General features: G+C 37.6%; 1 protein-coding gene across 1 annotated transcript; it reads left to right on the top strand.

Moving 5' to 3' along the window:
• The first annotated feature begins 905 nt into the window (after positions 1-905).
• On the top strand, positions 906-6,108 carry LOC122395320. Its single transcript, XM_043392778.1, has 14 exons — positions 906-994; positions 1,139-1,280; positions 1,421-1,520; positions 1,592-1,728; positions 1,788-1,928; positions 2,053-2,126; positions 2,204-2,324; positions 3,697-3,864; positions 3,964-4,184; positions 4,528-4,684; positions 5,195-5,337; positions 5,407-5,629; positions 5,739-5,932; positions 6,018-6,108. Exons 1-14 carry the CDS (start codon positions 906-908, stop codon positions 6,106-6,108), a joined length of 2,001 nt encoding a protein of 666 aa, XP_043248713.1.
• The last annotated feature ends 10,234 nt before the right edge of the window (positions 6,109-16,342 follow it).

The raw sequence follows: 16,342 nt of genomic DNA, 5'->3' as shown, positions 1-16,342 counted from the left end.
CGATCGATCGACGCCTCTGCGTCGTCACGCGTCGACCTTTCTCGACACCTTTCGTCTACTCTCGGAAGCAATCGACCTTTCGAGTATTTTTGATCGATTTATGCGAAGCGGCCAGCATAAACGGACGTGACGCAAAAATACGAAATTCAAATAAAGTCAAACTCAGAATCAGTTGTACAAAGTATCGGAATGACTGACAAAATTTCCACGCTGCGACCATCAATTGGTAGGGAAGGATAATAAATTATAGATGATGTAACGCAGCGATTTATTTACTACTCTTGTTCGAGTTTAAATAAGCTTTCAATCGTTCAACGTGAAACATAATTCGAATTTTTATTTATACTATACTTTAACACGTTTCTCACGCGTTAAAATTTAAACAAATATCGGCGTCATTCCTAGATACGGAAAATAGGTTAATATGTTAAGACTAAGTGCCTCGCTCTATCATTATTGTTCAAGCTAGAATAAAGTATTACCTTATCGAAAAATATAATAAAAGAGCAAGACACATTAATTCTTGTTTATCTTTTATATGTTATTTGAACTTGATCTAGACAACCAATTCCTAGTTTGTTTTCCAATTCTCAGTTAATAAAGATAAAAGATACAACAAAATGCGACCTACTTATTACTTTTAAATCGAAGTCAATGGCAAAGGCATTCTATTGGTTGTAAGAGAACAGTGCAGGCAAAGTTTGCAGGCAAGATAATCGACACAGACGTTATATCGATCGTTCGTTCGACCACGTATTGTCACTAATTGCGAAGTTCACGACCACATTCTAAACCTCCTGTGTTTCGAATGCAACGTCGATAGTCGGAATATTTTCGGAATTTCCAGCAAAAATTTCCAATGTAAATGATATCAAAACCCACTGATAAATGTCATCGGACGCACGATGAGCCAGCCGAATCATTCCGCGCAGCCACGAAAGAAACACGCAAAGTGCTCTTCAGCATCGACTCCGGGCCAAAATACCAATCACAAGTACTAATAGTTTTGTACAACCCATCGAATCGATAGACTCTAAGCATCACTTACGCGTGATTTGAATGGCATACCTACGAAATATTAGACTAATTCGAGTCGCGATTCTAAGACCTCTAGGTTATAATTGCACGTTTTTCGTAGACTGAAAAGAGTCTCGTCGACGTCGACTTACATAGTGGGCAACGAGGATGAGCTGGAACGCGCGAAAAGCGCCACGTTGGAAAGCACAAACTTTGATTGGAGGAAAGACGTAAATCGTGTTGGCAAGAGGATTGATAAAACGGTAGTTGCGTCATTATTTCCTTAATTATGCAAGCATGCCAGCCAATTACTATTCCGTCCGTGTCACGAATATCGTTCGCGCTGATACCCTTTATCGAACCAGCTGCACGTAGAAGGTTATTTTGTCAGTTCTCCCTTTAGACTTCCAGCACGACGTTTAGCGGTGGGAGAAAATTTTGGAACCAAAGCAATGCCAAACCGTCGAACATTTTCGTGCCAGACAATTCTATCATCGAGGAAGGTAGATACCCGGTATCGGTAAAAGTAACGTAACGAAAATTTCATCTTTTTACTTTCGACACGGATCATTAGAGAGCGAGCTGATCAACGCGTTGACGAAGCAGCTGTACTTCGTCGAGTCTCAGATGCAGAAGGTGCAGAGCAACCTGAAAAGAAGCGAGGATCAATTGAAGACGAGGGATCAAGAGATCATCCGTCTGAAACGGAAGGTTCGCCGCTGTTTTTGCCCGCCCTCTACCTCTCGATAATGAGTGTCGAATTGACGCAGGTCAAGGACTGGGAAACCAAGAGCCAGAACCAGGAGACCCTGCGGAAGAAGGAGCAGCAACAACGACGAATCCAAACCGACCACTCGGAGTACCTTTACAGACGATGCCTCATGTTGGAGCACAGAATCTATGAGATGGAGGTTGAACGTTTCCTACCTTGAACTATTTGTAGTAGCATACGTGGAAACGAAATATTTAGACGGATTACGATACAGTCGTAACAGCGTTATCGTGACGCGAAATTACCGTGTCCCCGTTTTGCAGAAATTCTTGGCCGATTACGGTCTGATCTGGGTAGGCGATACGAACAGCCCGAAATGCCCTGAAACGGCCTCCAAGTAAATCGAGTATACGCCACTATTTAACCAGGGTGACAATCGATCCGATTAATTACCGATTTACCGATGCATTTCAGTAATTATATCGGGACTTGTTACGAGCAGATTATCGCGAACATCGATCAGCTCAACTTAGCCGCGGGAAAGGGTGAAGTTCACGTGCAGCACAACGAGAAAGGAAACGGGGCAACGTTCAAAGTAAATCGCTGCTCGTTCATCGTGACGTTTCGAATTAGTTTTCGAAGAAATAGGTTATTTCACTCTGGCAGCGTATTCTGCACTTTGAACAGATTGTAATGAACGTATCGAAAGACACGGCGCAAAGAATTATTATGGAAACGAATGAAATATTGTTAAAAAGATTACGAAATGACTTTTGTCGACTATGAGTGTCTACTATCTACAAGGATGAAATATTAGAAAAAAAATGTATAATTTTGTATATTTGCGTGAGTGATAATTTACACTTATCGCGAACAGCACTTAACACAATGTCCAAAAGATTACCCAAGGCGGACAAGAGTAACGCGGAAGTTGCTAGTAAAGAAAATTCTTTTTTCTAATGAAGACTGTCGAGAATAACATCAAGATCGGATTGGTTAAGAGAAGAAAGAACAATCCAATAACATATAATGGATGTTAAACACAAAAAAGATTACATAATGATTGCAAGACCAAGGTGTGGTAACGACACGGTAACAACTATGTGCTGGAGGAGAAAGGAAAAAGAACTATGGAGAGTATGTGAGATTGAGGAAGTGTAACTAAGTACTAGAAAAACGTTTTGGAATAGACATTGCTGCATTAGGAAAGAAGCGTTATGCGGTGTAAATCACAAAACCCACTCTACCAGACAGTTACAATAAGCTATAAAGAACCATAACCAATTCGTACCATGTTGATAAGATTTGTTCGTTACAATCTGTCCTTTACAACTCCTTTACATCATTCACGTTGGTGTTTTATAGAAAATGCGATGAATAGTTTTGTCACACACAAGGGATTTATTCAAAAAAATATTAATATTATTAATAACGAGGAACAGTAAAAAATGCAAACAGAATATAGGATGACCCAACGATACCAACCAAGGTTTAAATGTGTATACTATTTGCAAAATACGTCTGGATTGTAAACGCGAGCATTATTCATGATCACGCATTCCGATCGAACAATGCGGCTCAGCGCGTTCGTGTGCATTCTTTTCTCTTAATTTTATACGACACTAATCGCTGGATGCGTTCCATCGATATTCGTGGTCGCGTAACCGCGGTGTCAGTTTTCGACGGCAATCCTGCGGCCTCAATGCATTTTAATGAAACGCAGAAGGTTGACGTTAATCACTCCCACCGGTTACGTGAGAACAATAACGACGAATATGATTTATGATCGTAAAAGAGTTACGACGTTCTAACGCGCGCCGAGTGGACCGAGATTTATTTTTTTTTTTTCAAACGTTCGTTTCTTCGTCGGCGTTCATGTAACGCCGACGAGATAATCCGAACGTAATTAATTCCGACGGTCTCGTAGAGAGGAGATTAATCGAGTGTTATTTAACAATTGTTCGAAGACCCCTTCTTGCATGTCTTTAAAATTCTACAAAAATGGAATGATAGTTCAAGACGGCATATTGCGCTCTTACGACGATCCAGAGACGGTATCGTTCATTCGTGACATTTTGGACGGTTATTTCCCCTCCGAGTTGCAACAAACCTATCCGAATGGAGTGCCTTTCAAGGTGAAGTACAGATCTCGTAAAAAACTTTGGCTCGAATTATGAAAATTTCAGACTTTTAATTAAAAAAACTGATGAAACGTTCGCGTCGAAACTTATCAGGTAGAAGATCGCAGACACCAAATGTACATGGACGGTGTCGTGGACTTTCCCGGTCAAGGTTATCGGCTGGGAAAGCAGCCACCAGCTGATAACGCGCTGTTATCGAGCAGAATTCGTAGGCCAGGCACCGTGTCCCAGAAGTCGAGTCGTCGCCCTCCGCTTTCGAAAGATAATCTATCCAACAGCGATTTTTCCACGTCGTTAGCGGCTTCGACAGCTAGGTATAGTAGATATAGAATGTACAGGGTGTCTCAAGCAATTGGGTCGCTAACCGTTTTTCCATTTACATAATTTAAGACTTTCTATATACAGAGTAAAGCAACGCATCGATTACTGTATAAAAAAGAAAGAATGTATAGTTCCATTTAAAGAAATAGAAACGATCTTGAAATCGATGAAACGGCTCCACTTATGGAGATGACACACGCGACACGCAATGCAATCATTTAATTTTTCTTAATGCAGTGTTGTTCTATTTTTCGCTATGTTTCGACCTTCTTGCACGCTCTTTCCGTGCAAATGCTTATCGACGTAATTTTTCAAGGGTTAAATGCTTGCCAACAGGTCGTTAAAATCGAAAAGCCCGTCGGTAGATACGCCACCGATCGAGATGTACATTCTGCGTTCTCAGATTCTGGCGTCGCATAATAACATTTGTTCGGACACGCATCTGCAATCGCACATTAACGCCGAATTGGGTATAAGTAACCGAAAAGAGAAGGTAAATATCAATGAATCATTGTTCAATATGTCCAAAAATATGTATATGGAAACATTCTGTTTTATTTTGCAAACTAAAAAGGATATATTTACGCGACAAAAGGAATAGTTCTTTAAACTTTCGTTCGACACATCATTGCATGACGAACAGAAATGTAGAAACAATGAAACCATTCTATGATTCATGCGGTGCAAATTACATAAATTATACCGTATTGGCGACGTCCAGTAAAATAACAAGTAAAGTTCGCGTCACGTTAGAATTTACATTTACTGCGTGAGCGCATACTTGACGGTTGATCGAGCATTTGGAGGATTGGAATAAATGTTGAGGAAAAACGAACAAATTCTTTCAATCGAAAGGTTATCATGTAATATTTGAAAATACTGCAAAAATCTAACAAACACCATTTAAGACTGACTCTAACGAACCGAAACCTCTTGGACGTAATTTCTGAATAAGAATTTTCTACGGGTAAAAAGATATTCACTTCGAATTGATCTTTACAAGCGAGATCTGGCAACGAAGAATGCAGACTTTGATGTTTCCGGTCGAGAAGGACAATTGAAATCCAGGGGTCTGTTAAGGTTTCCAAGTTCTGGAAGGTGTTACCACGGTTCCACCGATAGATCGTCGTCTAAACCACCGTCCACGTAAAATACTCTTCTAATATTTTGTTAATTGCTTTGATCGATATCTTTTCATCTCATTTTTGTTTCCAGTCGATCGGAAATCGTTGAAGATCATGCTCGACAACGGACGAGATCGGCCAGCTTACCAAGCTCTCGCATGTCCATTAATTCGAAGCCCATAACCAGGGTTAAGGCGGCCATGGATTTTGGTAAACTCGATCCCACGCGGTTCTCGAATTTGCAAACGACAAATAGCGCGGTCAAGCGAACTCCGCGCGTCGCGAAATCCGCGACACCGGTTAAGAAAAGTGCAGTAAGGGAACCTTTTTAAAAATTTTAGTCATCGAATTCTGACAAATTTCGTACGATTTGTGAAATCGATTCGCGTGGACAATTTTTTAAATATATTTCGTGCGTTTCAGCCGCCAATTCTGCATCAGATCAACGAGCCATCGGGAAGACCAGGTGAACTGCGACTGAAGGTCAGGTCAGTTAACGGTGGTACCGTTTACCTGGTGCACGTGTCAGCCGACGAACCGATAGCTCGACTTTACCAACTGCTAGACAAAGCGATGGCGCGAACGGTGCCACGAGGATACAAAATCATTCTCAGCGGGTAAGACTACATCGACCAAAATCTGCATTTCCACAAGTTGCACAACTAGATTTCCCATTCGCAGAGCAATCGTTTCGAATTTCAGTTACTCGCCGAGGAGATTGGATCAACTGGCAGCCACTTTAAGAGAAATCGGTATTACCAGAGACAGCGTTCTACATTTAGTGAACGACTGAACGCTGCAGAACGGAAAACTTTTAATCGTAGCAAACTGTGACAGATTTTTGTGTATATATTACTGTAGAAAAATTACAAACGTTTGTGGAAAATATATTGAATTAAGTAATTGAAGGCGTTTGTCTGGGGCTTTAGGGCCACCTTACCGTGTGAGTTGACTATGAAAAGGATTGAAATTCGTTTCTAAATCTGTTGGTAACGTTGCGAGTGACATACATTGGGTGAAAGATCTACACGTATACCTCATTTCTGACAATAATCTAGAATCTTTGATGAATCAATGAGAATCAAAACTAACCTAGCAAAGAAGTTCTATATTTATGATGATCTATGCAAAGCGGATCGCAGCCAATTTGCTAATATTATTCAGTTTTTAATTAATAATTGCATTACCTAGCTAAGAGTGATACGATTATTAATTAAACCCTAAATAATATTACCCAGGTCTCACCACGTGGAGGTTGCTGCGAATGGAGACCCGCCCTAACCGATTCCCAACCACCCTCCATTATTAAAGATCTTTTGTGATTAGCGATCACTGATCGAAGAAGCAATAAACGAAAGTGCAACCAACGAAGGAAACAACCAACGAAAGAGTTTTTTGAAAAAGAATTTGCCTAACTATAAATCTAAATTCGTTTACATCCTACCTATCTAATCATCTAACAAAATACATAGAAAATATATTCTTCGAAGATTTCCTGAAACGTACTATTACATTCTACCTAACTATAAATCTAAATTATTAAAACATAAACTAAGCAATCTGAAACAAAATACATGAAATACATTCTTCTTTCTTCTTTCTTCTATTTATCCCACGATGATTTCCTGAAACACAAATGAAGCAATATCAATGAAAATTGTAACAATTCTTAACTATTACTTCTATAAACCTAACACTTCCGTAGGAATTTGCTCTGTAACAGAAACGTGTTTAATAGATTAGTAAGAGAACAAACAAAACAAAACAAGTAAAACTACAAATACTACAACTACAGGCAAGTGCAGTGAGAAAGTAAAAATAGTACATAATATACGAGGTTACTTTGACTCTAAAATGTATTCGTCGCGAAATATCTTCTTGCACGTCAATTTAATGATATATTTTAATAAGTAAAGAAAGACTTTGGGTATCCTCGACATCGAAGATACCCAATGTCGTCAACTGAATTATGAAAGTGAATTTAATTATTGAAGAATGTAAAGAACAATCGGAAGCTACTAATTTGACACTCATTCTAAAATTAATATAATTATAAGTATTATAAAAGATATTAAAATCATGACTCTACTTTCGATTGATATTACGATATTTGTCATATTAAAAATTGCGGCGTGTAAAAACATCGCACGCTTAAATAAAACGCGACGCGACACGTGCTCATAAGCGTGCAGTGAGTGTGGGTATCAGATTGATCCCCCCCGGCCTTGATTATCAGAAAAGCAAGTCGCGCCCCTGACCCACGTCGATCGGACCTCTCTACGTACAACCGCCGGGTCCTGGAGGACACAAGATCACAACAGGACCCGCTTAGTACTCGAGAACGGATATGGGTCAGGGACTCTCGCCGGAGGTCATTCTCTTTTCCGTATAAAGAGGAGAATATATGCGCTCGGCGAGGCCCCACTTAAGCTGAACCAAGCTGCACCAGGGTTGAAGCGGTAAGAGCTATCACACCTAATACACAGGCGTCACATGTTTCATTCTATCAAACAGAGGTGATCGAGCAAAACTCTCCGATCCTTTCGGTCGAGACATAATCTCGGAAAGCGAGAACCAGAGAACAAGCGAACGAGAGAAAGTGATACTACTCATATATGTTGTATGTACTCATTATATATTCATTTTAAAATGAGTGTCAAATTAAAAATGAATCTACTTTGACATTTGTCATTTTAAAAATCGCGGTGTGCAAGAAGATTATAATTTTAAGCAAAATGTACTAACTACACTTGCCAAAGAAAGCACGTATACAACCAGTTGTTTTACCCCTTTGCCTTACGATTTAATTTCCAACTGTGCCATAAGCGCCACCAAGGTTTGGTCCGGTAGACTTATCACCTCTCTGAGTCGTCTTGTTCATGTTTGGCCCGATAGACTCATCACGTTTCTGAAACATCATTAAGCTAAGGGGTTAAAAAGGAGGTTTTTAAACACTTAAAAATGACCTATCAACCTATCACCTAGCTTAAAAATAAAAATTCATGATATTGTATAGAAACAAATATAGTATATGATCGAAAACAATGTTACATTAATATATCCTGCAATATTATACATATCGAAGCAATCACATAAATTCGAAGAACAATGTAAAAGTGGAAACCGAGAAAAGGAACATTCATAGTAACCAAATAAAATCAGATAGATAAATGAAGTTGAATTCACATCAAACAAACAAATAAAAATAATAAAATATAAATAAATGGAGTGGACTTACTACTTGTTGTCAGTACATAGGGTAGTTACCACTGGGTCAGCTGTAAAGTAAGAAAATATTCATATTATAGCAACGTCAGTTAGGCAAGCAAGGCAAAATCAGTTCATTGAAGCGAAATTGGTATCAAACGATAGAATAAAGGAGGGGAGAGAATTTTTAAACAGTTCTTACCGTAGTCATCACCGTCCGGCACTGGTCAGTAGTGGTCAGCAGTGGTCAGTAGTGGTCAGTAGTGGTAGGAGCACTAGTCACAACTGGTCAGTAGTGGTCAGTATTGGTCAGTATTGGTCAGCCTTGGTCAGCCTTGGTCAGCGCTGGCCAGTAGTGGTCAGCAGCGGCCATCAGCGGTCATCAGCGGTCCCCGGTTCACTTCTGGCTATTTGCCCACTCCCGAATCCGCGACGCGACTGAAGAATTCTTCGCAGAGACCCTGCCATATATGATTAAGGTGATGAAAGGGTGGGGAGACCAGTCAGAGCCAAGGTTGAAGTTAACGGGTAAGACTGTCTTGTCTACCAAGAAACTATTTCGATTGGTCCCACCTCTTCACCATTTCTGGATCTTCACTGAACTGCTAACCTTGATGTCAACCTCACTGTTGACCAGCAGTGACCATAAGCTGGTCATCGTTGATCATCGACCCATTAAAACCATTACGAAGATTAAAGCCTTCTTACGAGGACCCCCTTACAATTTGATGCATGATCTTTTTAACATTTTATTCCACTTTGGAAGAGTGTATCTCATGTTATACGACACTCATGGTACAAATTGATCGCCACACAGTTGACCGCCATTCACGAAAAGAGAACGCTAGAATCACCTCTCAATTTTTAGGACGGTATGACAGTAAATTTGAGCCACGAGAGTTCATAAAGTGTAAGTTCAGTGTTATCAGACCACACACCAGGGCGAAGAAGGTATGTGGAACTATAAGAAGAACGCAGCCATTAGCTCATATTATTTGCTATGTAATTAATAATTATATTAATTACATAGTAAATAATAATCTCCAGGTCTCACCGCGTGGAGGTTGCTGCGAATGGAGACCCACCCTAGCCTCGCCCCAACCACCCTTCCTTTGGCGAGGAATTCGAATACCTATCTAATGGAGAAGCTATCGAAAAGTTAGAAACGAGCTACGAAAGGAGAGTTCTTAAAAGAACTGCCCAATCAAGAGACGAAGAACCTAACTAAATGTCAATACATGTGAGATGATACACATGTTTTCTAAAAACGAAATTGAAATGTGCAACTGCACCTACGAACTCCGATGAAGAGATCGAAAACCTAACAAAATGTTGATACATGTGAGACAATCCAGCACATGTTTTCTAGAAACGAAATTGGAATGTGCGACTGCACGTACGAATCCTGATTACTAAAGTACCAATATGTACTTTATTATTAATTGTTCCTTCTTAAATAACAAGATACTCGTACAAAACGAAGAAAGGATCCTGAAGATCCAACCAGAAATGTGCAACTGCACACGTACGGACCTTGCATATTAGAATACTAATATGTATCTTAATATTAATCATTCCCACTAAAATTTACGCACACGTTTCGGTAATATTTAATAAACGGCAGGAGAACGCTTTTTTATCTTATAATCTATATACATTTGTACTTATATTCCAACGCAATCTGTAGAAACATGAAGAAATACGAGGAAATATTTTCTTCTTGGTATCTTCATCAATCCCACGATGTTTTTCTAAAACATACACTCATATACAATAAATATAACCGATATAAAACGAAGATATGACAAGATATTTTCTTCTTGGTGTCTTCGACAATCCCACGATGTTGTCCTGAAACAAAAACTCATATCCAATAAATATAACTCATATAAAACAAAGAAATATGAAAAGATACTTTCTTCTTGATGTCTTGGTTAATCCCACGATGTTTCCCTGAAACATAAATCAGACAATAAATAAAATTGTATGAAATATTTCTCTAAGAGCGATCAAGATGGAATCCGTGAACAATTTCCAATTCCATTCTTCGATGATTATTATATCCTGTAACAAGAACTTGTTCAAAGAATTAATAGCTGAAATAAAAGTGTATTAATGGACACAGAAAAAAATAATTATGTACCGTCACGATAGACTCATGGTAAGCAATCATAGTAAAAGTGATGTTATGAAATTAATATTTTAACTAAAGCTCCCACGAGTAAAAATTGATATTAAAAGTTTAAAAACATAAATAATACGTGAAATTGAATGAAAAATTAAATTCGTCCCAGTGTTAAGATAAATAAGAAATAGATTGAAAATTTGTTAGCGTAGATTTTATTTTTCAAGAAAAATATATTCAAGACGTACACATTGCAATAATTATATTTTACTGTATTGAAAACTAAATTACGTTCATACAGAAAAAAGCAATAACGAACGAAAATGTCGATTCTGCGCGGAAATTAATTCTCAATATGAAAAATCGAATTGCAATTTGCATATCCTTTTGATGCAAGCATTCTATTTTCCATCGATTAAAACAATGATCGCGAATAAACTTTGATTTATGCAAAGAATACAGAATATTTATAAAAAATTCGCTATTTATAAATAACAATTGGATTGCAAACGTTATTATATCCCGTAAAAATTACCAACTCTAAGAATGAATAATTAGTGATATAGATATCTATATAGCAATCATAAATTCAATCTTCAATAAAATTAATCATAATATAGAATTTTTAAATGCATCACAAATCTATGATGAAAATACATTCCCATATATTACAGATTGTAACACGTTATGAAGAATAAAACAATTGGTGTATTCACAACAGTACTTTCAAGCAGTATTTCTTTTAAGAATGAACTCATAATTGGAATAAACGTCCACTCGTCTTAAATTCAAACAACCCGTGAGTGGGCCACGCTTTCTTTCGCAACGCTAAATTATAAAATAAAAAACTATACGCGAATGGCGCTTGTTATTCGTAAAATGAACCATACAGGGTTCCTTTATTAATTAAATCGCGTGCACCCATATTCAATCATACGCAACACTAATTTTAATAATGACGTTGAGCCATTCAAGGCTTTGTTCAATCCCAGCTGCGTCGTGATGATCCTGGAGCAGTGGCCAGCGTTTTGGCCAGCTTTTGGGCATTGTATCGCAATTCTAATTAATAAAAACGCGACAAATCAAGATCGCAACGCTAATTTATAATATAAAAATTCCAAACGCGATTCATAACAATAAAAGCAACCGCGAATGGTGATTATTCGCAACACTACCCTGAAAAGTAAACGCGAAAAATAGTAATTCGCAACGCTAAAAGCAAACCGATCAGTTAATTAGCAATGCTATTCTTAAATAACAATAAAAGCAATCGCGTATGGAATTCGCAACGCTACCCTGAAAATGAAACGCGAAAAATAGGAATTCGCAACTCTACAAGTCAAACGCGATTATTGTATATTCGCAACTCTATCTTTAATGGACATATATTTATGTTTCGCAACGCTAATGCAAATCGCGTTGCCCAAAAACGCTGGATCAGGTGCTGGCGTCTTCAGTTGTAGCTACAAACATACATGCACGAAATAAACTAACTACATCAAGCTACTTCAAACTACAATAGAGTGGCACATATGGGGATGAAGTTAGACGTTTTAAATATCGCAACACTACGGGGCAACAACGCGATAAATCAACAATCGCAACGCTAATTTATAATAGAAAAATTCCAAACGCGACTTGTAAGAATAAAAGCAACCGCGAATGGTAATTATTCGCAACGCTACCCTGAAAAGCAAACGCGAAAAATAGTAATTCGCTACTCTAACAGCAATCGCGTTTACTAATAATTCGAACCGCTATTTTTAAAGCAAATGCCCGGTTCCTAGGTTTGCATAAAAACAATCGCGAATCGTATTTATTCGCAACACTGATATATCAACGCGATAAATATTTGTTCGCAACTCTACGAGCAAACGCGAACATTGTATATTATTCGCAACTCTAACTTTAATCAGGGGCTATTGGTACATGTACATACACATGTACTGGCCACAAAATAAACTAACTACTACTAGTACTACAATTGGGGTAGAATTTGGGCATTGAAAATATCGCAAAGCTAAATAAAAAATCGCACGATTAATCAAGATCGCAACGCTAATTTATAGTATGAAAATTGCAAACGCGGTTGATGTCCATTATATGTATAAAAGAGTAAAAAAGCAACGCGAATCGTGATTGTTCGCAACACTACCCTGAAAAGCAAACGCGAAAAATAGTATTTCGCAACTCTACGAGCAATCGCGTTTATCAATAATTCGCAACGCTACTTTTAAAGCAAACTCGCGGCACCTAAGTTTGCATGAAAACAATCGCGAATGGTAATTATTCACAACACTACCCTGGAAAGGAAACGCGAAAAATAACAATTCGCAACTCTAAAAGCAAACGCGATTATTGGATATTCGCAACTCTATGTATATCATAACCGCGAGTTATGGGGAGGGATGACTGGCATGTATGGTGCAATCATGTACCATCAGGTAAGTACATGCATACGTGAGCCAGCCAGAAAAATAAACTAACTACAACTACAGACGAGTTAAGTGACAAAGTAGTAACAGGAATGACTTTTCATCCTCATCCGAGGATGAAGATGAAACGCCATTTGTTGTAGCCCACTCTTGAAACAATTTGTCAGGGCCTCTTCAGCTCATATAGAGCCTTTTCTTTCTTCGGCGGTCCTGCCGATGCCTGAAACATACTTAAGACCAGGCTCGAGATTTTGTGCAATACGTAGTCTTCCAACAATATACGAATTGTTGCAAGAGCATACGTGGTGAATCTCGAGCGGGACGAACGGTTTCGAAAGGGACCTAATCACGACCGCGATCGCGAGAGAGCGACTTTAAGAGTCGCGCGATTCAAGGAGTCGAAAATAAAGCTGAAACAAACAGCACAAGTGCACCGTTTGAATCAGCAAGATTTCTACTCTCGAAATCGTAACTACAGGAACAGAACTGCCACGCGAAAACGCGCCTACCCGAATTACTAATGTGGACAGTCCTGCCCTGACCCTACCTACTTAGGTTTAAACACACACACCAGAGAATAAGTTACCTACCTACCTAACCCTATATTTAAAAAAATGCAAAACTCAGTCTCTCAAACAAACACTCCACGGTTCTCATTCACAATGTCCGGGCGCGACCTAAACTAGAGAGGACTCCCCGGGGTTCCTCCGACACCCGGACACAACCTCATTCATACTCTAATTGTGTACGTACCAGTTTTTGCAGTGGACTGACAAAGCTAGTGCCCATTGCGTACTTTTATTATTTATGTAAAACATTTTAATATATCTAATATAGTCTTTATTAAAATATACTCTATAATATACTCTAAGATTGAAAAGCTAATTCATTATGCATTTTGCAATATTATTGACGTATATGCAATACGAACAATTGTCAAGTAAATAATAACTATAAGTTTAATATTACTATTGTGATTATTATGAATCTAATGTCAACAAATTCTGTATCTGAATTGTAATGAACTTTTGAAACGATGCACTTCCACATCCTAACCACAATCACACATATGTGGATAGTACATCGTGCACGATACACTAGCATTGTCAGTCGCACGGATAAATTATTATTATAAATGTTACAAACTAAGTCATCGTGCCCCGTTGCCTTCGCTCGTGCAAATAACACTTGGGCATGTGCATGAACTTAGGCAACGAACACGGAAAAGTATCCTGAAAATCCTGACTAGAAAAACTGGTTATTAATAATTAACTAAACGGTATCTATTCTCAATTAAAATGACTCGACTTGTTATATGTAATATATCAACAACAGAGTACGTTAATATTGAAAGATATTATTATTCAAGAAAAATTTGTGACAGAAATTTAATTGTTCAAAATGTAAGACTTTAATAAAGATTTAATGATAAAATAATTTACTTTGCAAATTGAAATAAATTTGTTAAATTATTATTCAAAATATTCAATTAACCTTGGTCGATTCTGTCGTCAAAGTAAATTTTTTAAAAAATAAAATTAACATGCATGTTCCTTTGAGTTGAAAATCGACCAGTCGTGAAACGCCTTCTTGCACGTGAAATACATCATATGATGTATTAATCGATAAAACGAATATTTAATAATTATGTTAATGTTGTAAGATATTCTACTGGATCATATGATTGATATAATGCTTTCGCATTATATTAATTCATATTCTACTCAATTATATAATTCATATAAAGTTAATAAACATATTTCATATATTTTATCAAAATTGTGTAATATTTATTGATAACATTCAAAAACGCGAGTGCAAGAAGACCCTAGCCTGCACTAAAAAGATATAATTCATGGGTATTTTTCATACCCGCGGTCACTTAACTCGTCAAAAATACTAAGTATACAACTGGTCACCCGTGTTGATTCGGATCTTTCATCCTACAACATGGTTGGGGACCAGAGGAACACAAATAGCATGCGACTCACCAATGATGAACTTGTACCTCTGGGATGACTGCATAATGATGCTGCTGCTGCCCAGTAGAAGTCATCAAAGCCCCCTGCATGGTCCTGCTATAAAGAATAAGAAAGCAATTATAATCTATTGTTAAAATTATAGAGATTTTTAATTAACAAATTTCAAAATATAAATTTATACTTACATTATTTGCTCGTGAAGCATCGCCAAATAATCCTCTTCCGTGATGCACTGATTCTAATTCCGGTAACGAGGAGTTTAAATGTCAAATTGAAAAATAATTAATTTGATTGAAAAGTATTAAATTAGATTACCGCGACCGAAGATTGAAATCGGCGAACAAATGATTCTATTATCGCGATTCAGAAAACAGGAAGAGCCACGATGCTCTGGAAATAATTTAATACTGCGTAAGAAACACTGCTTCTATTCTCGCGTTTGCCTAGCACCGTGAACGACAACGTACTCGGGGTCACTTTGCCCCGAGAAACAAACTTGTTGCTACGCACAATCACTGAATCTACCGGCCGCATTGCGCGCGGCCAACAAATTTCCTGGAAAGAAAAGAGCTGAAAAGAAAGGGACAGGAGACAAGAAACACAACAAGCACATCTGTGCTTTGCCTATCGATTTTCTTTTTTCTTCTTACAAGAGTTCGTCAACAGAAATACTGCTTTACTTAATACTACTGTATGCATAGTTTACCACGTAAAAATTCAATGCCACGAAGGCGAAATATTTTCAATCAATGAGAATTTCAACTATAAAATATTATTTACGAAAATAATTACGTACAAGTAATTATTCAATTTATAAATATTATATCACTAAATTTCATAGTTAGAGTTGTAAGGATGATTATATTTACTGTATCGAATGTTAGAATATCCCGTAAGTTTTATAAATATTCCGAAATTTGCAAGAATTAAAGTTCGCTAGTTATTTATGCTTGAATAGCATATTCCAACAAAGTTACTACGTTTTCTGAAACTTGTATCGAAATATGTATGCAAATTGCAATTACAACGATTTATAAAGAAATATAAACGATCAATTAAATAAATAACAGTCGGAAATATTTAATCGCGATCAGAATACAGTATAATATAAACTATTCCAAATTATCGTTAATATCTACCGACGCCATTTTTGCATACTTCGATATATGTATATCGAAGTAGATAAAAAGTTTGTTAACGATTTTAATATTTTATCTTAACAATGACCGATTACAAAATTAAGATCATGCTTACAACGAATGATAAAGCGAAGTAATA

This window comes from Colletes gigas, unplaced genomic scaffold (assembly GCF_013123115.1).
Source record: "Colletes gigas isolate AHSC1104 unplaced genomic scaffold, ASM1312311v1 Colletes_gigas_Sc00001, whole genome shotgun sequence".
NCBI lineage: Eukaryota > Metazoa > Arthropoda > Insecta > Hymenoptera > Colletidae > Colletes > Colletes gigas.
Note: the sequence above shows the minus strand (reverse complement) of the source record. Positions and strands in the feature narration are given on the sequence as shown.